Here is a 23,462-nt window from a genome sequence, read left to right as displayed (position 1 = left end):
ATTTTTTTTCTTCCTGTTTCAGTTTTGGTATTTTGTATGTTTCTAGGATTTTGTTCATTTCTTACAGAATACCCAGTTTGTTGGCATATAATTTTTCATAATTTTCTCTTGTAATTGTTTGTATACCTATAGTGTTGGTTGTGATCTCTTTTATTCTTGATTTTATTTATTTTGGCCCTCTTTTCTTTTTGATAAGTCTGGCTAAGGATTTATCAATTTTATTAATTCTTTCAAAGAGCCAGCTCTTACTTTGTTGATGTGTTCTACTGGGGCTTTTTATTTTTGTTTCTATATTGTTTATTTCTTTTCTGATATTTATTATTTCCCTTCTGCTGGTTTTAGGCTTTATTTGCTGTTCCTTTTCTAACTCCTTTAGGTATCAGGTGTGGTTGTGTATTTGAGACTTTTCTTGCTTCTTGGAAGTAGGCCTGTATTGCCATATACTGCCCTCTTATGGCTGCCTTTGCTGTATCCCAAACGTTTTGGACCACCATGTTTTCATTTGCTTCCATGTACTTCTTTTTTTAATATATATTTTTAAACATTTATTCATTTTTGAGAGAGAGAGAGAGAGTGTGAGAGGGGAGGGGCAGAGAGCAAGGGAGACAGAATCTGAAGCAGGCTTCAGGCTCTGAACTGTGGGCACAGAGCCCAACACAGGGCTCAAACCCACGAACTGTGAGATCATGACCTGAGCTGAAGTTGGATGCTCAACTGACTGAGCCACCCAGGCGCCCCATGCTTCCATGTACTTTTTAAATTTCTTCTCTAATTTTCTGGTTTACGATTTATTCTTTAGTAAGCTGTTCTTTGACCTCCAAGTATTTGAGGACTTTCTAAATTTTTTCTTGTGGTTGACTTCAAATTTCATAGTCTTGTGATCTGAAAATATGCATGGTATGATCTCAATCTTTTTGTACCTGTTGAGGGCTCATTTGTGACCCAGTATTTGGTCTGTTCTGGAAGATGTTCATGTGACATTGAAAAGAATGTATATTCTGCTGCTTTAGGATGAAATGCTTTGCATATATCTGTTAAGTCCTTTTGGGCCAGTGCGTCATTGAAAGCCACTGTGTATTGTTGATTTTTTTGCTTAGATGGTCTGTCTGTTGCTATAAGTAAAGTGTTAAAGTCCCCTACTGTACTGTGTTATTGTCACTGAGTTTCTTTATGTTTGTAATTAATTGATTTATATATTTGGGTTCTTCTAAGTTGAGGGCATAAATTTTACAATTGTTAGATCTTGATGGATAGACCTCGTAATTATGATATAGTGCCCTTTTTCATGTTACAGTCTTTGGTTTAAAATCTAGTTTGTTGATATAAGTAAGTATGGCTAGTCCAGCTTTCTTTTGATGTCCATTTGATGGTTCTTCATCCCCTCACTTTCAATCTGCTTGTGTCTTTAGGTCTAAAATGAGTCTCTTGTAGGCAGCATTGTGTGTGATAGGTCTTGTTCTTTTTATCTTTTCTAATATCCTATGTCTTTTGATTGGAGCATTTAGTTTATTTACATGCAGAGTCGTTATTGAACGATATGAATGTAATGCCATTTGTTACCTATAAAGTTGGTGTTTCTTTTTTTTTTTTTAACGTTTATTTATTTTTGCGACAGAGAGAGACTGAGCATGAACGGGGGAGGGTCAGAGAGAGAGGGAGACACAGAATCTGAAACAGGCTCCAGGCTCTGAGCGGTCAGCACAGAGCCTGACGTGGGGCTTGAACTCACGAACTGCGAGATCATGACCTGAGCCAAAGTCGGACGCTTAACCGACTGAGCCACCCCAGCGCCCCTAAAGTTGGTGTTTCTGATGATGATCTCTGGTCCTTTCAATCTTTGTTGCTTTTGGTATTTTTATCCCCAAAGAGTACCCTTTAATTTTTCTTGAGGTCTGGTTTAGTGGTCACAAACTCCTTTATATTTTTGTTTGTCTGGGATACTCTTTATCTCTCCTATTCTGAATGATAGCCTTGCTGGATAAAGTATTCTTGCCTGCATATTTTTCACATTCAGCTCATTGAATATATCCTGCAAGTCTCTTTAGCCTACTAAGTTTCTGTGGATAGATCTTCTGTGAATCTGGTCTGTCTTCCCTTGTAGGTTAAGAACTTTTTTTCCCTTGCTGCTTTCAGGATTCTTTCTTTGTGTATTTTGGTCTTGTATTTTGTGATGATTGTTTTTATTGAATTTAATGGGAGTTCTTGCACTTCTTGACTTTTGATGTGTATTGTCCTTCCCCATATTAGGGAAGTTTGCAGCTCTAATTTGCTGAAATAAATCTTCCTCTTTTTTCCTCTCTTCTTCTAGGACTCCTGTGATACAAATGTGATACAAATGCTTTAAGGAGTTGTTGAGTTCCCTAAGTCTACCATCGTGATCCAATACCTTTGTTGCCCTCTTATTTTTTGCTTCATTGTTCTCTATAATTCTGTCTTCTATATCACTGATTCATTCCTCTACTTCATACATCCTTATTTTCATGTCATCCAGTTGGGTTTGCAACTTAGTTATAGTATTTTTAATTTTAGCCTGAGATTTTAGTTTTTTTTATCTCTGCAGTAAAGGATTCTCTAGTATCTTCTATGCTTTTTTTCAAGCCCAGCTAGTTAGTATCCTTATAATCGTTGTTTTAAATTATTGTTCAGATATCTTATGTCTGTAATGATTGAATCCCCAACTGTGACTTTTTCCTTTTCTTTCTTTTGGATGGATTCCTCTGTCTTGTCATTTTCTTTAGGTCACTGTTTTTTTGTGTGTGATTATTAGGAAAGCCTGTTCTATTCCTGCTCCTGAGAGTAATGGCTATATTAAGAAGAGACCAACAAAAGGGGTATCCTATATGCAGTTTGTTGTTGTATTTTGGCTTTTCCTACCCTCAGGCCGGTCCTCTGTAGAGTGTCTCCTTGCTTGCAGTAGGGGGTGTTTGGACATTGTCCACTGTGTGGTAGTTTTTGTCTAGGTCTGTAGGTGTGTTTTGATCTGCTTTTTAAAAGATGTGGGATCAAAAAAAAAATGAAGCTAGACCTTATTTCTCCTAAATTGAAGCTTTGAAGCACTCTGTCAGTAAACTCTGTGCGTGAGGGGATGCACTGGGTTTGGGGGAGAAGCCTGCTGCGCTGATTTTCAGGTGGTCTTGCCCTAGTAGAGATGCACCTGCAGGGTACAGTGGGATAGAGCTTGTTGTAAGCAGCTCTGGTCTCCACTGTGGAGGCTGTTTAGCTCATTGAATTTGGTCAGTACTGATGGGGGAGAGCAAGAAAGTGATGTTGCCAGCTCTCTTCTCCTGGGAGCAAGGAGTTCTCCCCGCCACTCCTCAAGAAGTCATTGTAGAAGAGCAAAGAATCCCTCTCTACTGTTCCCAGCTTCTGTCAGATCCCTGCCTTCACCTTGTCTGAGTCCCAACTGTCTGCCTTCCAGGCAGCACAGTACTCTTATGTTTTATCTCTGCCATGTGGCTGGGTTTCAGAACTCCAAATTTTAGGGAACTGTGTAGTCCGCACCAATGCTGATGCTTTGGGAGAGGGTCTTGCTATGCTTTTGCCATTTACCAGTTTGTCCCAGGAAAGCAGTTGCATGACCACACAGTGGTTCAGAGTTTATGGTGAAGTGCAGCAAAAAGCTGGCACCAAGACTTGATACCTTCAGCCTGTGTCTTTGTTCCTATGCTAGGGAATAGGGCAACACATTGGCACCATCAGTTCTTTTGTCCCGGGAGAGTCCATGCCGCCACTCCCAAATGAACTCCCAAGAAGGGGAACTGTTTCTCCCAGTTGGACCCAGGGGATATTCAGATCATGCTTCCTACTCCTGTATCTCCTTCCTCCTTCCTTCCCCACTGGGGCACTGCTAAGCCTGCCAGATACAACCCAGCAATGGTAGGATCTTCTGAAACTTCAGACTTTGAGCTCCACTGCTCATAAAAACTAACAGTCAGCCCCTCTCTTTTTCCCAGTCACTGGTGTTGGGGAAGAGTTTTTCTTGTGCAGTCCCCTGCCTGTTGCTTCACTCTTTCTCTCTCATTCAGGCACACCTCCATGATCAGGGCTCCCTCCTCTCTGCAGCACTCACAGTTCTTTTCTCCTCCACAACAATTGTCTGTAGCTCCTACCTTCCATGAGGTGGTCATTTTTCTTCTTGTAGATGTGAAGTTTTATTCTCTCAGTCCTCAAATCAATTTCTTAGGTGTTCAGAATGATTTGATATTTATCTAGCTATGTTCAAGGGATGAGGTAAGCATAGGGCCCCCCTACTCCTGTGCCATCCTCCTCCCATAATTTTAGTTGTTAAGGCTACCTAATAATAGCCAGCTTATTTCCCAATTGTGTAACTTTTTTATAACTTTACAAAAGTTTATAAAAACTTCTTTATAACTTTTTTTATATGGTTAAGGTTAACTCTGTCAAGTTAATACAAACAAAAACTTTCTAGGAACGGAATTACCATGTCAAAGGATTTAAATATCTTTATAGTTCTTATATGACATCATACTACTTTTAGAAAGCACTACCCTGTGCTTTTGTTTAGTATACATGTTTAAATTTTTTTCATTTACTTTGAAATTGATACACATCCTAAGTTGAAGAATTTTACTTTGGATGAAGAAATGTCAGAAGACTCAGTGTCAAGTTATATATTTATTTCATCATCTGAAGAAAATAATGGTACATCTAATGAGATACTTTGTAGCCATTTGCTTTGTTGATTAAAGATTAATATGACACCAAATATTTAGTATTTAATGGTACTTTCTACTTTAACAATAGTATAATTTGTTAAACTTTCTTTAGGCTTCGGGAGCAGGAAAGAAAAGAAGCAGAAGAAGCTAGTCAAAAGGAAATGGAAGAATGGGAAAGAAAACTCCTAGCTCAAGCAGCTCCAACTTGTATGGAGACTATGTGGGAAATTCCAGCTATTGGTCATTTTCTTTGTTTAGCCCAACAAATTCTAAATTTGCCAGAAATAGTCTTTTACGAATTGGAACGTTGTCTTCTGATGCCTCAGTGTAATGCTTTTCTTTCTAAAATAATGACTTCTCTGTTAAGTCCACCTCATCGCAGACCTACCTTACATCGAAGACCTACTTTGCCTTATAGGACCTGGGAAGCAGCACTGAGACAGAAAGTACAGCAGTGGTATACTGCTGTAGGACAGACTGAAAATCCTGATAACTGTGCTGAAAAGCTTGGGTTATGTCCTCAGTTTTTTAAAGTTCTTGGAGAAGTTAATCCATTGGAAGAAAAACCTTTTCATGAACTACCTTTTTACCAAAAAGTATGGTTACTTAAGGGTCTTTGTGACTTTGTGTATGAAACACAAAAAGAAGTTCAAGATGCTGTACTTGGACAGCCTATTCATGAATGCAGGGAAGTTATCTTGGGTTACGATTATTTGGAGAATGCTTATGTGCATTTTCCACAGTTCTGTGGTGCAGATGTACGGATTTATAAACAGAGACCTTTTCAAGCCCCAGAATTTCCAGTTCCACCCATTAAAATACAAAGAGTACCTCGGATTAAACTGGAGAAATTGAAATGTGACTATGTTAGTACGAGTAATGGAGAACATAGGTGTAGTATAGGCCTCTCCTCTGCCTTCAAGAAAGAGCAGGAAACTAATTTTGATACAACTTGGGGCTCTGCTAAGATGAACTTGGATAATCATGACATCCCTGTTGAAATGGAAGTGAAATCCAGCTGTGAAATTAGAATTTGCAGGCCCTGTGAAATTAAAAAAACTGATTGTTATAAAGAAAATTTAGGGGAACCAGGGAGTCCAGGGGAAGTTACTGGCTTTGGAGAGCCTCTTAGTCCAGGTGAAATAAGGTTTATAGAAAATCAAGAAAAATATGGTGAAGCTTCCAGAGTAAAGCCTGAACCCAGTCCATTAAAAGAAAATGCTCTAAAATCTTGCCAAATACATGTAAATGGAAGTCACAGTGATCATCCAGAATTTAACTGCCACAAAGTTGTAAGAGACATTCTATTAGAGCAGTCACTGCAGAGTCACAAGAAAATCAAACTAACTAAAATGAGGGCAAAAAAGAAGAAAAAGAAAAAAAAGAAATTGAAAGATGTTTTAAATGAAAACTTACAGAGAAAGCGTGAAAGTCTTCATTCTCTTGCATTCAAATCTTACAAACCTGAGATCCAGAATAAGTTATTGATCATCAAAAAGAAAGCAAAACACAAGAAGCACAAATCTGGTAAGCTAACACAAATGGATGAGAATTACATTTAAGCATACTTCATGTTGTTCTTGCAATTAGGCATGAGAGGCACTGATTAACAGAATGAAAAGTGTGTGTGTGTGTGTGTGTGTGTGTGTGTGTGTGTGTGTAAGAGATCAAGTTTTATATTCTTCCACTGATTAAAACTCAGAGCAGAAGAGGTTTTGTATACTCAACAGAAAAAAATACTGTCACAGTACATTTTAATTTAATTTTCAGTTGAAGATCTTTGGACATAATGTTTTTACATTTCTCTGGACCAGATTCTTGATAAATAATGCTTCCAATCATTTTTGAGAAGTGTTTTTCCCCCCAGGCTAAGACCAGTACAGCAAATGGAAAAAGCACTGATATCAGGAGATACCATTCCCAATACTATATAGAGTACATAGCAACTTAAACCAAGGCAAGTCAGATTACCTTTCTGGGTGTTGTTTTTTTCCCACATCATATATTTTTTAGCACTCTATTTTCAGTATGTATTTTCATACCCAGGAAAAATGTGAAATACAAGGAAAAACATTGCATCAACTAATAGGACATGAAGCATATTTTGTAAGAAGATTTGCACATTTGTCTTACATCAAATTTGAATACCCCATGTATTTGTTGCAAGTCTATTTAAAGAATAACAAAAAATTCTGTAAATAAAATCTTCGGTGGTTGGTTGCACTATCTTTTCATTACTCAGGTGTTTTTGCTTTTTCTATTGTTTGCCTTTTAATCAGTTTCTGTGTCTTGTTTGTCAAGAAGATAGGTGAGATAAAAGCAGATGTTGAACTCCGCTTATTATAAAATTTGCCTGGTTGGGAAAAACTTGAATTGTTTACTAAAATGAGTTGTGGTTTATTGTCATTATTTGTGGATTTCCATTTTTTATATCTTCCCTCAGTAACAAAGATAATTAGGATTTGACAATAATTTGATAATGAGTTGGTAAATGAGAGAGTGAAGTTTGTTTAGTTGATATACTTGCTGTTACTTAAATGAATACAGTTAAGTATATTTTAAAATGTGTATGTAATATATCATTGATAAGCATAAAATTTACTATTAAGAACAGGCTTAATTTGATGAACTGATAATTGCAAAGTTGAACCACTACACTGGCCAGATGATGAAAAACTACAATTTTTTAAAGTAACTTTCAGAAATAAGCCTTTTAAATTTTGTAATAATCCACATATTTAGGCTATATAAATTGTTTGATTTGGCACGTTTTCCTCTCAAAAATATTAATTAGTAGTTTAAGTTGGAAATATTTTTTCCAGTGCTAAACTATGTAATACTGTTTTATTAGTACTGTTGTCACCTGAAACCTTTTGTTTATTTATGACCTACTATTCATGTGTTCAAAGGTAATTGTGACTTATGGGGGTAGATACTGATGTAGCTCCTATACAGGCTTTACCAATAGCAGAGTAAAAATATTAACTGTAAGGATTACTTTTAAATTTTTTTTTCCAACGTTTATTTATTTTGGGGACAGAGAGAGACAGAGCATGAACGGGGGAGGGGCAGAGAGAGAGGGAGACACAGAACCGGAAACAGGCTCCAGGCTCTGAGCCATCAGCCCAGAGCCTGACGCGGGGCTCGAACTCACGGACCGTGAGATCGTGACCTGGCTGAAGTCGGACGCTTAACCGACTGCGCCACCCAGGCGCCCCTGTAAGGATTACTTTTAAATGTATTTTTATGGTAAGCAATTAAAGTGTTGCCACATTTTTTAAATGGTAGTTCAGAATATTTGTAGATCAGAGAGAATATTTGTGGGGGTGTCATGTCCAGTTGTCCAAGTGAATAAAAAAAAAAGAAGCAAATTCAGCAAGTATTTATGTACCCTCTCTGAGCATCTTCAAGTGGGTATAGACAGCTTACAGGGATGAAATAGAAGAAAATAATGCACTAGCCTATATACTAATTTTATCTTCAGAGCAAATTTAGGAAGTTAGTCTTCAGTAACAAAAATACTTGGATCTGGCAAATACAGTTTCTCTCTCCCTTGATATTTCTGGGTAAGCATATGCCCACTCTTTCTTTATAAGATACTAAACTCCTTTCTGTTATAACAGCAGTACATAAAATGATATTAAAAATTTTTTTTATTAAGTTTATTTATTTTGAGAGAGAGGGACAGAGAGAGTGAGCAAGCCTGGGGCAGAGAGAGGGAGAGAGAGGGAGAGAGAGAGAATCCCAAGCAAGCTCTGTGCTGTCAGCACAGAGCCCGATGTGGGGCTCAAACTCATGAACCATGAGATCATGACCTGAGCCAAAACCGACTGAGCCATGCCTTTTAAAAATTTTTTTAAATTAAATTTGTTTGTTTGTTTGTTTGTTTGTTTGTTTATTTATTTATTTATTTATTTATTTATTTAGAGAGGGAGCTGGGGAGGGGCAGAGAGAGTGAGAGAGGGAATCCCAAACAGGCTCCCTGCTGTCATTGTGGAGCCCTATGCAGGGCTCAAACTCACAAACCGTGAGATCATGACTTGAGCTGAAACCAAGAGTCGGAGGCTTAACTGATGGAGCCACCTAGGCACATAACAACAACAACAACAACAACGACAACAACAGAACATTTGTTTTACATCATTTTCAGTACACTTGTCTTCCTGAGGCTTTGCCCTGGGCTCCTTTATTAGTTATGAGGCATTGTAGCCTTTTATAGTCAGTTTTGGGCATACTCTAATCCAGTGTTTTCTCTTTCACTATTTTTAAAAGGGAGCTCCATGGTGACATGTTTGGAAAATGTGGAAATGCTCCTCTTCTAGATTCACATTGTGCATTAGTACAGGTCCACAATGCATTTTACAAAACTCTTGTATCAGATATGTTTTGGAATTCAGAAATCATCAGATTATAGAAGGATATTATGATATATATGTTTATTAAATAACATCCCCAGTTGAGTTTGGTGTAGCCCCTGTAATTACACACATAGTTTTTACAGAAAGATATGTGAATGGGTTAAATGAGATGAAAACTATAAAGAACCTTAGAACAGTTCATGTCATGTATATTTTTAAAATAAACTTTTAGAACTTTTTGAGAACTTTTTGAACTTCAGAATTGTGGAAAAGTGATTTGGGGCCTTTATTTTAAGGACTCTGGGAAGTCTTGAAGAAAAAAAACTGTTTAGTTTTGTTTAACCTAGTATTTTTAAGTGTACTTGAACACAGAGATTTTTTTTTTTTTCAAGTAATAGCATTCTGTAGAATATGCTTTGGGATAAAGTGTGTCATCCATGAGCGTTCACTTAGGATAGAGTAAATTCTACATGTGGTTAATGTGGTCCATTTTATGTTGATTATACAGGCTTTAATTTTTGGTGGACTCTCTAAATTTAGCAGGTGGGAGATAATTTTTAGTAGAAGGTGCAAAGACAAATTGGTTGAGAATGATTTGATAATTTTAGGGAACTCTGGGGCAGTTTTGCAACTTTTAAGCATTTTTGTCTATTTTTTAGAATTGGAGTTTGCTTTCTGCTTTTTAATTGAATTCATTTTTAGTTATTTAAGCCTTTCCTTACTCTTAGAAATATTATAGAATAGAAAAACGTTGGAATATCCCCAGTTGTGCATGCTTATAGCATCAGATACTTCTCCTTTATAATGCTTATAACATTTATTTATAATGGTTGCATTTATTTCTTTGTAAATTATTTTGATGATTGTCTTCCCTGTATTTTATAACATTCTTGGGGACAGAAGGTTAGCACAGTGACGAACACATTGTGTAGGAATCTGTCGAATAAATAAATGAACACACATAATATAGTTTACTCAGCTATAAGTAAGATTAGCTCCTTAAAATGTATCTTTTATATCCTTTTCAAGGCCTATATATTTTTGAATTAGCATTGTACTATCCATACCATTTTACAATCTGTTTTTTCCTTGCATAACAGTGCACCGTGAACTTCTGTGTGATCAATAGATCTTTGCACCATCATTTTGTTATGTGTATTTTGTAGTTATTTTTCCAACCTCCTTATTAGACATTTTGGTTGTTTTCAATAGTATTCTGTTATAGATTTTGTGGAGTAGAGTTGGCTGAAATAAAATAGGTTTTAAAAACTAGAGGACTTTTTATAAAACCTGAAAAAAATGGGCAAAAATTATTAAAGATACATTAATTGTTACAAAAAGCTTATGGTGTTTTAAGTTACTCATTTTAGCCAATTTGGTTTGGAGGGTTTTTCCCTCTTCTCACATGTTCATTATTTTCAACGAAATCATTTTGTGTTAGCTCCTCTGAACTGATTAAAATAAATAAGACAAGTGGTGGTGTTATTCTTTTATAAGTGAATAAACTAAGGCTCAAAGTGGTAAACAATTCATTTTAATAATTGTTAAGTATATAATAGAGTAAAAGGTCAAGTCGAGAGTAAATCAGTCAGTGTTTGCTATAGTTGTCTTGGAAGGTTTTGCAGAGGATATAAGACTTTGAAGAATAGTGGGGACTGGATTAGATGAACAGTGGTTAGTAATGTGAATAAAAGCATGAGGGTATAATTAAGCTGGTGTCACTGAAAACACAGAGAAAAACATAAGGAAAAAGGTGAAAAGTTGAGGTTTTAGAAGCTATGTGAATGATGAGACTGTGCCAGTTATGGGTGATCTCTTTCTGGACAGGTGGTGCTGTTTTAAATAATTGCATCAAGTGCCTAGTGCAAGGAAATGACCTTACAATAAGAGATAACGTGTAAAAAGCAATAAGCTCCTTTATAGGGAATAACTAAAAAAGCAGTGTAATCTACAATATTTGGTTACATCCAGACCCATTATTGTGAAAAAGTTTTACAGTTTTTTGTTGTTGTTGTTGAAAACCCAAAGATCCTAACTATGTGTGTCTGTATGGGGAAAATTTTAGAGGACCAACTCAAGATGCCAAGATATGAGAGTGGAAGGATCGATAGAGTATTTTGTCCATTTATTTTAATGCTGTATACTCATAAGTGCTAACTGTATGCCAGGCACTGTTCTAAGCCTTTATATATATTTTCTCATTTGATTTTCATAAAAACTCCATTAAATGGTATTATTATTCCTCATTATATAGATTTTATAGATTTAAAAAACTGAGGCACAGAGATGTTTATTAACTTGTCCAAGGTTACATAGCTAATAAGTGGCAGGATTAGGAGAAAGGATCTTGCAGAATAGTTAGGACCATTAAAGAGTTATAAAAGAAACTGGCAGGGTTTTCATGAAAGGGTTGAAGGTAAGTTTAAGAAGAGGAAATTTCTAAATCCAGATAGAGAATGACTGACTATATGACTTTTCTTTCACATTGACAGAAGAAAATAATGTTTTGAGAGAGATGTTACAATAAGTAGCAGAATTTGACAGCTGATTCAGTATTTTAAGCTAAAGGAGAAAAAAATCATTGTTTAGCAGTTATTGAATTATATGATAGTGGTAAAAAGTTAACAGTATGATGAGAAATTTGCTAATAGGCAAGAAGAATGGAAAGAAAATCAGCTGTTTTGTTAAGGTTAAATTGCTTACTTAAGAGATACAACACTCCAGAAACTTGTATAGACTAAATATTTGCTTAGGACATGAACATTTAGTACATAAAAAGTCAAATTTAGACTCTGGTTCTGTGACTTCACATTCCAGCCACTTCCCAGATTTCTATTTAATAATATAAATGCCCTTGGCCTTTTGTTTTTTTTTAACAGTGATTAATGTCTTTTTTTTTTTTTAACAGTGATTAATGTCTTAGTATCCATTCATTTGTTACGATTCCTAAAATGTAAGCACTGAGAAACTAGCGAATGTGTTAGGATAGTTTTTTTTTTAATGTTTATTTTTGAGAGAAAGAGTGCAGGTGGGCAAACACGAGCTGGGGAGGGGCAGAGAGAGAGGGAGACACAGAATCCAAAGCAGGCTTCAGGTTCTGAGCTGTCAGCACAGAGCCTGATGCGGGCTCAAACCCAGGAACTGTGAGATCATGACCTGAACCGAAATCAGACGCCCAACCAACTGAGCCACCCAGGTGCTCCAGGATAATTTTTAACATAAGAAGGCCAAATCTAGGAGGGCTTTGAACTAGAAGTCTCTGAATAGTTCAAGGGGCCAAAGAATGAAGACAGTCAGGTAAGGCAGATAAAGGAGAAGGGAAAGATGGAGAATAAGAGACAGGAAAGAGGAGTTGGATTGGGGATAATAATCACCTGCATTTTGCTAGTTAAGAGGTATATCTCCATGTTCTGGAAGACTAGAGTTTTGTGCCTAAGTTATAAAATATATTTTTAGTTACATTGTTTTCTCTCAAGTTGGGCTTCCTTTACTACAGCTGTTCTCAGCATAGTTTTAAAAAGCTTCCTTAGGCCACACTTGAATACTAATTACTAGGCCATGTTAAGTTTTCCTTCTCTATTTTCCAGGTACAAGTTGACACTCATTTTTTGCTCATGTGTGTATTTTAGGCCCAATAATTGTGTCAAAATTCTGTATATGCTTTAAAGTGATTCTGACTTTAGCACAGCCCCAGATCTGAAAATTGTATTCTGTTTTATGGGATGAGATGATTTAGGGCTGGGGTGGGGGGGGGCGGGGGTAAAGACCTGGTGTATCATCAAGTGAGTGGTGGAAGAATGGAAGCCCACTAGGGGGCAGTATGTACCTTGCCCTATATGTATCTTGCCCTGGAACAAAAGCAGATTACCAAATAAAGCCTGTGTGGTTTTGTAGTATCCATGCTACATTTTAAAAGTGGTATAATAAAAAGGAAGAGCCAGTTTTTACTGAAGAATGAAGGAAAATTTGCATTCAAATTTTTATGAGGATATAGTCTGAAGATACTAATAGTGAATATGTGAATCTTATAATCCTAATCAAAAAAGGAATGCTCTGAAATCAGTCAGAAGCAAATTACATTCCTGCAGAAAATTTGAAAGAATGCAATATTTTATCATAAAAAGCACGCAACTTTGAAGTGAGGCAGATGTAGTGCAAATATATGTCCAGTGCACATTAGCTATAAGTCCTCCATCAGTTTATTTGCCTGTTGATAGCCAGTTTTTTTATCTGTGAAAAATGAGGTAAGACATACCTTGATGTAATCATTACAAAGATTAATTGGAATAGTGAATGCATAGTACTTAACATGGTGCCTGGCATGTGGTAGGAATCAGTAAATGGTAACTGATTTTCAAGAGGTAGAATTATATAATGGAAAGAACTTGGACTTTGGAGTTAGAATCCCTGGCTGTGGTGCTTGCTTACAGTGTAACACTTGAATAAGTTAAGTAACCTTTGATTTTCAGTTATCCTACATTAAAATGAGGTGTTGCCTACCTTGAGGGGTTGTTTTGAGTATTAATTGAGATAATTTATATAAATTATCTTGCTAAGTGTCTGACATAATAGGTTCTCAATAAAAATTAGTGTTCTTACTACCACTCCTAGGTCATGTTGTGAAACTCTTTGGTAAGTTGCGTAAATTATCTAGTTATTGCCAGTGCTTTCTTTATTTAAAAATGGACTCAGAGAGACCTTAAGAATTATAAACAGTTACCTGCCTCCCTTTTCCTATCTCCAGACCGGTGAAATTTCTGATTAAAATTAGGATTTTTCTATTTAAGGATCATTTCTCATAACTTCTTGTATGAAAAATGCTGTAAATAAAAAATGAGTAATGTGACTTCTGTCATCAATAATTCAGTCTAGTAAGGATGAGAAACCTATAAATGGATCATTACAATACTGTATGATGTGTTACATAAATTTTGTAGGAAGTAGAGTGGTAGCACAGAGGATATATGAGCAAGAACTAAGATGAAAGAATAAGTTAATAAAAGAATTTGAAGAAGGTAAAATGATAATATTTGTTTAGACACTTATCATAATGGCTTAGCTAAGGGAGATAATAACAACTAACATTGATCACTTAACCATGTGCCTAACAGTAGTCTGAGTTTTTTTTACGTTTTAATTCTCAATAAGAAAGTAGGTAATATCATTATCTCTGTTTTATAGATAAACTGCACGAGGAAATAAAGCAATTTGTAGCTAGTAGGTGGTTAGAACTGGTATTCAAACCCAGGTAGTTTAGTTCCAAAACTCAAGCTTAAAACCACAACAGAATACTACTTCCATTTATTTAATCTACATTTAGGTATCCTAATCATATAGTGAAAGGAAATACCCAGTAACCACTTCAGCTGCTTAATCCATTAAAATAAGCATGGCTGCTAGAGTGAACTTGAGCATTTAGTACCCAAATTTAGTGCTTATGTGGCAACAATATAAACTTTATTGGAAGTTATCAAGGGTGACCTCTGTTGTGCTTACAAATGAATGCAAAATCAAACGATATTTATTTACTCATTTATTTTCACATGGTTTTTAAAAAGCTAATTAGAACAGCGCTGGGGCTGGGGTGGGGGTGGGGGGATAAGGAAGGATTTCATTTCCTTCAAATTGTTTTTATAGCTTTCCCAAAATTCGTGAGGCCATTAAATCTTTTCCTATGAACTTTAAAAAATGTAGTTTATAGAAGAAAGGCATTCTTGTGTCCAGACTCATGAGTCCCTTTGAGAGGTACCTATTGCATCCAATTAGAAATCAGTTATTCTAGCTGTGTTATAGAGATACCAAGAGTTGAATCACTTCTTCCTGAATACTGGTTAAGCAGACCACGCATTTGCCTATTTTTGTGGAAGTTTAGTTCCCGTATAGATTCTGTGTAAGCACAGAAACAAGTAACAGTGATAAGAAAAGAAATAAATGTTAGGTTATTTTAATTAAAAACAAATGTCAAGTGACAGCAGGCTGATACTTATTAGAACTGGACAGTGAAATCCATGTGAACTTCAGCAACTCAAAATTTGTAGTAGTTCAAGCATAGTATACGTGCATTTTATTGAGTCAAAAGTTAGAAATGATCAAATGATAGTTCTGTGATATGGTTGTAAAGGAATACAGAAGAAAATACAATTATATTTAAATTAGAATTGTGCCTACAAGTTGAATAAAATGTTGCAATCAAATGAACTCTTTGCATGGAAGCAGATCATATCTATATAGGAAAATGTTCAGAAAGGGATTATGTAAAAAAATAGTAACTTTTAAGCTGATTTTAACCTACAAATGATTGTGAACTAAAATTAACTTTTAAGTGTTTCTGATTAATTTTTATTCCCTTATATAGTTTATCAGCTCCTGGAGGACAGGATTTCCATTTTATAATTCTTTGTTATTCCCATAAATTGTAAAGTGCCCTGTATCTCATGTTTGTTGAATAATTAACAACCAGTTTATTAACTGATTTTGCTAAATGCAAATGTAGACAAAACACTTTAACATGTTCCTTTCTAAAAACAGAGGCTATATGCATGTATGTATCTCTGTTATGTTAAATACAGAGTAGATACATTTCAATCTGTGCTAATGAGTTGGATTTCTTTAAGATGTGGATTTATTTTTCGTAGTGATTTCTGATTGCATAAATGACTAGATGCACTTTTTAAAGGGAGATTTTTACCTTGTTTTTAAAGTGATTATTGAATCTGCCAAAGGCAGCCTCTTAGGTGATAAAGAGATAAAGAGATAGAAAGACCTTGTTTCCTAAGCTGCTGAGAGGATTTTCACATTAGATTGGTTTAAGACCATAGTCTTCAGAGTATAGTTTTATGCAAGTTCCTGACTATGGAAGTCATTGTTAAAAGGTAAGATTTTTTTTGTCTTATAAAATTTCATTTTAAGTTGTGAATTAGATTTTTAACTGAGCAGTAGTAATGTGCCTTTTTTTTTTTTTTTTTGCCAAATCTTATTACAGTAAGTTCTGATACTGTGAAATTCATCAGAGATTTTGATAGTTTAGTTCATGTGTAAAGAAAACAGCATTTGTTAATATACTTGTTACAGGTAGTTATAGTTTAATGTTTGCTTTTACTACGGCTTGTTTTGATTCATCACTTTTATTTGACTCACTAGAAGCCATCTGTTAGTTATATTTTAACTTTCAAGGTTCTATGTAATTTGGTTCTTGTTAATGAAGTGCTATAAACAGTATTATGAAGCTTTTCTCTTTTAATCTTGAAAGGAAAAAAATCCATATCTAAAAAAGCAATCACAAAGAAGAGGAAAACTGTTACAAAGTCACCCACTGTACCAGAATTTCAGGTAAATGTTTCAATTTTGTCTCAACATTTTTAGTTTAACTTTTTTAGTGTTTATATTGTTCCTCAAGAGATTGGCTGAATTCCACTGTAACACCCATACTTTAAATGAAGTGTTTCCAACTATGACTTTTTTCCCTTTAAGTGCAAGGCACGGATGGCTAAGATTTAATCTAGTATTTCTAATTTTTTTACCTCTATTTTTGTCTCTTTGATAGTCAAAAATCTCTGGTTTTTCTTATGTTATTCTACTTTGTAGAAGTAGTTTAATAGAATATATACTATATATTATAAATATAATATAAATGTTTAATATATGATAGCAAATGTGTACATGAGAGTCTTCCAAGAACAAATCATAATTTGTAAACAATTTGTAAATAGGTAATTTATTTTCACTTATTTGGGCACTATGGAAATAGTAGACTTATTAACTTGAAAACAAATCTTTAACTCTTAACTATATATGAACTTCAGAGAGAATATTAAGTAACATTTAATTGAATGGTCTTTACACATTTCTGCAAAAAGAAATAACTATATTTACTGCCGGATTATTATGTGAAGAATTTTTCATTTGTAGCTGGTACTAGAATCAGCAGAGAATTTCACCCTAAATAATACTTTTATTTTAAATCTAATAAAAGATGTTTTTTCATTCAAATGACTCTTCTTTTAAAATGTCTTTGTATTACCATGTCCAGTCCAGTTCTAACAATACTTAATTGCCAAAAAATAAAAATGGTGTTAAAATAAATTTCTGTCAGTCTCAAGTCAAGAAGAAAACAAAGAACAATAACTATGAAAATATTGGTAATATGTAATGTGAGTTTAATAGTTACATATATCCAAAAATGTGAACACATTTATTTTTCAGTAAAAATCTTATTTTTAGAAGTGTTCTTATGGAAGTTACTAATTGGTAAAAATACAATTTTAAATGAACAGTGAAAGAAAATAGGCATTTTCTTTTAGTATTTTAGGATAGAATATATTTTTTTAAATGTTTATTTAGTTTATTTGAGAGAGAGATGGAGAGAGAATTCCAAGCAGGCTTCACACAATTAGAGCAGAGCCCGATGCAGGGCTCGAACCCATGAAACTGTGAGATCATGACCTGAGCAGAAATCAAGAGTTGGACATTTTAACTAACTGAACCACCTAGGCATCCCAGGATAGACATTTTTAATGACTTTCTTAGAATGAATTTCAAACATTTCTACATAATCTTTTTGTATAAAGTAACCTTGGTTACAGAATATTAAGTGAAAAATGTATATTTACTGTTTTACTTGGAGGCTTGTCTAACCATTGCTTATACCTGGTATTCAGTACTATAATATTGTCATTCTTCCATTGATATCATACCAGCCTTTGCTGTTTTTCCCACTGATTTTTTTCCCCTCAATCCCTTAAAATATTCATCCTGGGAATATAAGTCTCAGAACAGATCTGACCTGCTGATGATGTTTGTTTCCATTCCTATCTTAGTGGATGGACTTTTATATGTAATAAGTGACATAGATAGCATAGTATTTTTAAAATTGCAAATGGTATTCATTAGTGAGGCATGAAATTAATCTAGCAGATTATATGACCACCATTCCTTTTATAAGCCAACAGTTAAAATAGAAAAGAAATTATGAATGTGTCAAATACAGTAAGGGTAATATCATTTCATGAAACTTTGGTTTTGGTCTTGTGTTTATTGTACTTGCTTGCACTGTAAAATATATTTTTGACCATGGGTAGAGCAAAAAATCTTGAAAAGCACAATACTAAGTGATGCTTTGTCAGTTACTGACCATTTGCTTACCACTCTCAGAAACTTAAGGTCAGAATACATGTTTTGCCAAATTGAGCTGTTTAAAATAAATATTATATTAATTATGTTATGTTTTATTATGTTATATATAAATCCCCTTCCTGGTTCTTAAGGTGTCCTAGTGTGTGGGGGGGGTTGGGGGGGGCGCTAGGATGGGCAATAGGCTTATGAAAGCAGTGGTTCTTATGCCTAGTTTATAATATGAATACCATGGTATTATCCCATGAAATTGATAGCTGTCTCCCAGGAAAAAGGTCATTTGCTTCAAATAAGCAAAGAACAGGAGATAAGACAGTATTAGTCACTAGTAAACTTTGTTGTTACAGACAAAACCTATAGTTTTGCCTTTCAAAATAACTTTATGTAGAATTTTTTTTCTTTGAAGTTCCCCACATGTAAGAAACTGATTATTATGTAATAAAGAAGTGAATTTATTTCTTTCCCAGAAGTTCTAGCAATATGTCATTTAGCACCTCAGATTCTGCAAATTATTCATTTTATCCAAGTTCTTTAAATATCCCATTTCTAGTATTAAACATAAAAATACTTTCTAAAATGGTTTCACTGGGAGATTTTCTTCACCACATTTATTCTAAAATATTTTATTACTGAAAGTAATGAAGCTGTTAGTAGATAGAGATTGGATCCCTTTTGCAAAACCTGACTTAATTTGTATAAGGATTAGTCCATCTTTAAATAGACAATAAAACATGCTAAGAGAAAAATGTGTCCAGGGATTAAATTGTAAAGTTTATTTCTTGATAAGTCCTAATGAACTAAAAAAAAAAGTAAATCCTGTTTTGACCTCAGCTACTTTTTGTTTTAAGTTTATTTATTTATTTCGAGAGACAGAGACAGCATGAGTGGGGGAAGGGCAGAGAGAGAGGGAGACAGAGAATCCCAAGTAGGGTCTGTCTGCATCATTAGCGCAGAGCTGGCTGTGGGGCTTGAACTTACAAAACAGTGAGATCGTGACCTGAGCTGAAACCAAGAGTCAGATGCTTAACCGACTGGAACCACCCAGGCACCCCGACCTCAACTACTTTTTAATTCGACGGTGTTTTTGTTGACTTTTTTAAATCTGGAAATTAACATTGCCTGTTTGCTTCATGTTTACTTATATTTACACCTAGTATCTATATCTCAGTTTAAACTTTTCTTAAGAAAAGAATTATCCTACCTTTATTTAAGGTATACACTATAGATATTCAAATAGTGGATTGGATTGATTTTTGTGTGTGTATTATAAAGAGACTAACCACATCTGTGCCACTTGTTCCTAAGGGTTATGTCAGTGGTTCTCATACTTTAGATAGTATAAAAATAATGTGATACCTTGGGGCGCCTGGGTGGCGCAGTCGGTTAAGCGTCCGACTTCAGCCAGGTCACGATCTTGCGGTCTGTGAGTTCGAGCCCCGCGTCGGGCTCTGGGCTGATGGCTCAGAGCCTGGAGCCTGTTTTCGATTCTGTGTCTCCCTCTCTCTCTGCCCCTCCCCCATTCATGCTCTGTCTCTCTCTGTCCCAAAAATAAATAAACGTTGAAAAAAAAATTTTTTTTAAATAATGTGATACCTTTATTAAAAATGAAAATTCCTGGGTTTTATGCACCAAGATTTCATCCTTGATTCAGTGGATCTAGGTGGGTACCAGTAATGTGCATAGTAGTTAAGCATGGATTCTGGAACCAGGCTATATAGGTTCTAATGCCAGCTTTACCACTAACTCTGTAACCTTAACCTCTTTGTGCTTTTCAATTCCTCATCTGTATAATGGGGTAACAATAGTACCTACTTATAGGGTTCTTGTGAGAATTAAATGAGAGAGTTAACTGTTTTATGTATTCTTATTTATTTTTTCAAATAAGCATGCCAGATTATTTAGACATAAGTACAGTGTTATGAGTAGGAAAATAAATTAAGAATTGGCTTAAAAGCATCTATTACTGACTTTTACCACATAAAGACTTTGCAATAAATCTCAGATTTGGTCATATTTTATAAATCATGAAATGTTATGATTAAGCCTACAAGAATTTGAAAAGTGAAAAACCAAGTAATATTTGCATCATTAGATTTAATCAGGGGAAAAATTTATGCTTACCTACTATAGGGTTATGGTGATTATATAGTTGGCTTATTGGGAAATTTTGGGGTTTTTTAATTTAGCAATAGGTGCAAAAAAATTAGGAAATATATTTATTTTTAGTATTTAGCATGTTGGTGATTTAAACTTTTAAATCATATTGAACAATTGCTTATGACTTTATTAAATTGACTAAAATTTTATTTTGTCAGTTTTGTAATATAAGACTGTTAAACTGAAAAGTAAATATCAATTTTCTTAATAAAATTAATATTTGCCAAAGCCTTTTAATTTGTTTATTTGAGAGAGAAATCTAGTATGTGAATTCTCTTTTTGAACACAGTTATGAGTCATAGGAAGTATTTTTAAAACAGTGTGTCAAGTCTCAGTAAAATTTTAAAATAATGTAAGAGCTTTAGTTGCCATGTCTTTGCTTTTCATTGGTAACCAAAATCTTTCATGTAATTTATACTTGATCCTGTTCTATATGTGTGGTTTATTCTAAAGGCTGGTTTATAGAGGAAATCCAGAATCCAGCTGCTGACTAGGACTTACATAGTGGTAGTATTTTTAAACATAAGCATAAACTCAGATCCTTAACATACCTGTGGAAAAGTTTAAAACTTTTTAAAATGTAAAAAACTATAATTTTCACAGGTATGTTAACCATACTATATTTAACCAATGGAGAAACTAAAGGATATGAAATAGAGTAACAAATTGAGACCCTCAGTATAACAAATTGAGACCAAAATTAGAGTTCACCTGCTTCACTGTGTTAAGGATTATTTTGATTATATTATTTTATTTTGATTATATTATTTTAAATTGCCACCTCTTAAATATTTTTAACTTCAGCTGTTTCACTTTTAAAAGTATGGGTTTTACTTTCCTCTTAAAATTCTTTCAATTTTTAAATATTGTGCATTGAGAGAAACATATCTCATTAATACAAATACTTTGTTAATCAGACTTATTTTTCACATCACATATGATATCCTATTTGCAGGTTTTGAAGCAGTCATTCTTGATAGTATGGTGATCATAAGAAATGAGAAGAAATTTTCTGTCCTCGTATTTTAAGATGTTAACATATTTTTAAAAGTTTATTTATTTTTGAGAGAGAGAGAGAGAGGCAGAGAAGGGGGGACAGAAGATCCGAAGCAGGCTCTGTGCTGATGCTTAACCAACTAAGCCACCCAGTCACCACATTATAATTTTAGTTTAAATACAATATGAAATTTGAATTTATATCATGAATTTAGTGTTTTGCTTACAATTTTTAGAATGAAGTGTAGGTTTGTTTTATTAGAATGGTAGTGAATGAGAGATCCAGTTTGGGCCTACTCATTTTGACTCCTGCATTGTTTTCCCTTTGCTGTTTAATGTGATTTATTATGTTGCTTTAGTTTTGTACGCTGCCTTATGCTCTTTTTGGAACAAATAAAGAAAATACCTCTCATACCTATTGAGTTTATACCCAAAGGCATAATTTCTAGCTTGAAGTAATGATAAAGTAAGGAATGATTTATTATGTTGTTTTTCTGATATGTGATCATATCAGAATTCTTTTGATCTCTCCTGGACCTCCCCTCCCCCACTGTATATACACATTCCTACTTTCTGAGTTGAAGAGGAGACCGTTTAATATTTAACATTTAATAGAAATCAAAGCTTAGGGATAAATTAAACCTAAAACTATAATACATATTCAATTGTTATTAGATTTTTTATTTTGTTTTGTTTGGAAAGATCCCTTAAAGAATATAATATAATATAGTAGGAAGTAGATGAGTCCTACGTTCTATGGTCTCTTCTACCAATGTGTCATCTTAGGTTACCTCTGTTAGTTTTAATTAGTTTGTATGTGAACTGGAGATACATCTTTTTAGTCTAAAAATTACATGTTTTTAGTCCTTTCTGTTCTAAGATTTATGATTTTGTGGCTCTCATGGATTGGCCTTAAGTGAAAAGTTACCTTGAGGGAGAGTGTGACAGCTTTCAAGAGGTTTTCCTTGGGGGATCAAACTCTTTCGTAACTTCTGCAGTATGACTGAAAATCTTGTCTCGTGAGTATTGGCAGTGTGACCCAACTGCAATATGAGCTGCTATGGAGCTTTTGTTTTTCATCCCTGGAAGCCCTGAGCCTCAGATAACATTTTTCTAATTCAAGGTAATGGAGGCTTTGATAAGATGTTTTGCTTTGTTCAAAAAATGCATCTGTTCTCCTTAGTAGGTGAACTTTATTTATTGATTCTGTTTTAAAAACACCATTTGAAGTTGAGTTTAAAGGCCATACATATGCCATATTATATAAAAAGAGAAGGAATAGAGGGTATATAAGGCAGAGTTGGCATTAATCAGAGTATTTTTTCTTTCAGTATTAGTAACAAAATTATGTATGTTCCTATACATGAATTTTCTCAGAGCTTAACTTGACTATATATTTTGAGTGTCTGCATTAGGTATATATCTATTTGTAGAGAGTTAGTATAGAAAGAGACTGTAAATTGTTATGTAGCTATTAATTCATTTTAAGATAACTTCAAAGTAAATATTGCTAAAATTATTTTCACCCTCAAATTCAACAAATTTATGTTGAAGAGTCCTGTCATTTAAGGAACATTTATCTTACCATTGTGCACTTAATTCAGTATTTCATCCACTATTTGGAAATTAGTCTTTTTGATCTTCATATTCAAGGACACTCCTATGTGGGCTTACTGGCCAGAGGGGGATAAACTGTTCCTTGCACCAGCTTCTGTTGAGGATGCAAGTAGTAGTAGGAAGGATGGGGGAAGTAGTCAACAGCTCATATTATTTATTTGAGGGAATGCTGTTTCTGGTGCTCCGATTACCAGAGGTATTAATCAGTTCCCCAAACCCCCAATTATAATAGGCATGACCATAAAAAAGATTATTACATTTACATGGGCTGTGACAATTACATTATAAATTTGATCATCTCCTAGTAAGTTGCCAGGTTGTCCAAGTTCGGCTCTGATTAGAAGGCTAAGGGCAGTCCCTACTACGCTGAATAAAAGGTAAAGAGTGCTTAAGCACCGAATAAAAGGTAAAGAGTGCCAATATCTTTGTGATTAGTGGAAAACAATCAGGGGTTTATGAACATAGGTAAAATGCCTGAGGAAAGCATTAGACTTTAAATCTAAGAACAGAGGTTTAAGTCCTCTTTTTG

General features: G+C 34.5%; 1 protein-coding gene across 2 annotated transcripts in view; it reads left to right on the top strand.

Moving 5' to 3' along the window:
* Positions 1-23,462, top strand: part of KIAA2026 (KIAA2026 ortholog) — a 132,964-nt gene that overhangs the window by 57,369 nt on the left and 52,133 nt on the right. The window contains exons 3-4 of one of the 2 annotated variants that reach the window (XM_047103306.1): positions 4,789-6,203; positions 16,284-16,363. In XM_047103306.1, coding sequence (XP_046959262.1) covers positions 4,789-6,203; positions 16,284-16,363 — 1,495 coding nt within the window. Of the gene's footprint in view, positions 1-4,771; positions 6,204-16,283; positions 16,364-23,462 lie in introns of those variants that run through there. The other variant, XM_047103301.1, reaches the window with a different exon arrangement.

Source organism: Lynx rufus, unplaced genomic scaffold, assembly GCF_022079265.1.
Source record: "Lynx rufus isolate CCGP_SWC_20201006 ecotype Redwood Valley unplaced genomic scaffold, mLynRuf1.p SCAF_10, whole genome shotgun sequence".
Taxonomy (NCBI): Eukaryota; Metazoa; Chordata; class Mammalia; order Carnivora; family Felidae; genus Lynx; species Lynx rufus.
This window is presented reverse-complemented; position numbering and strand designations above follow the sequence as displayed.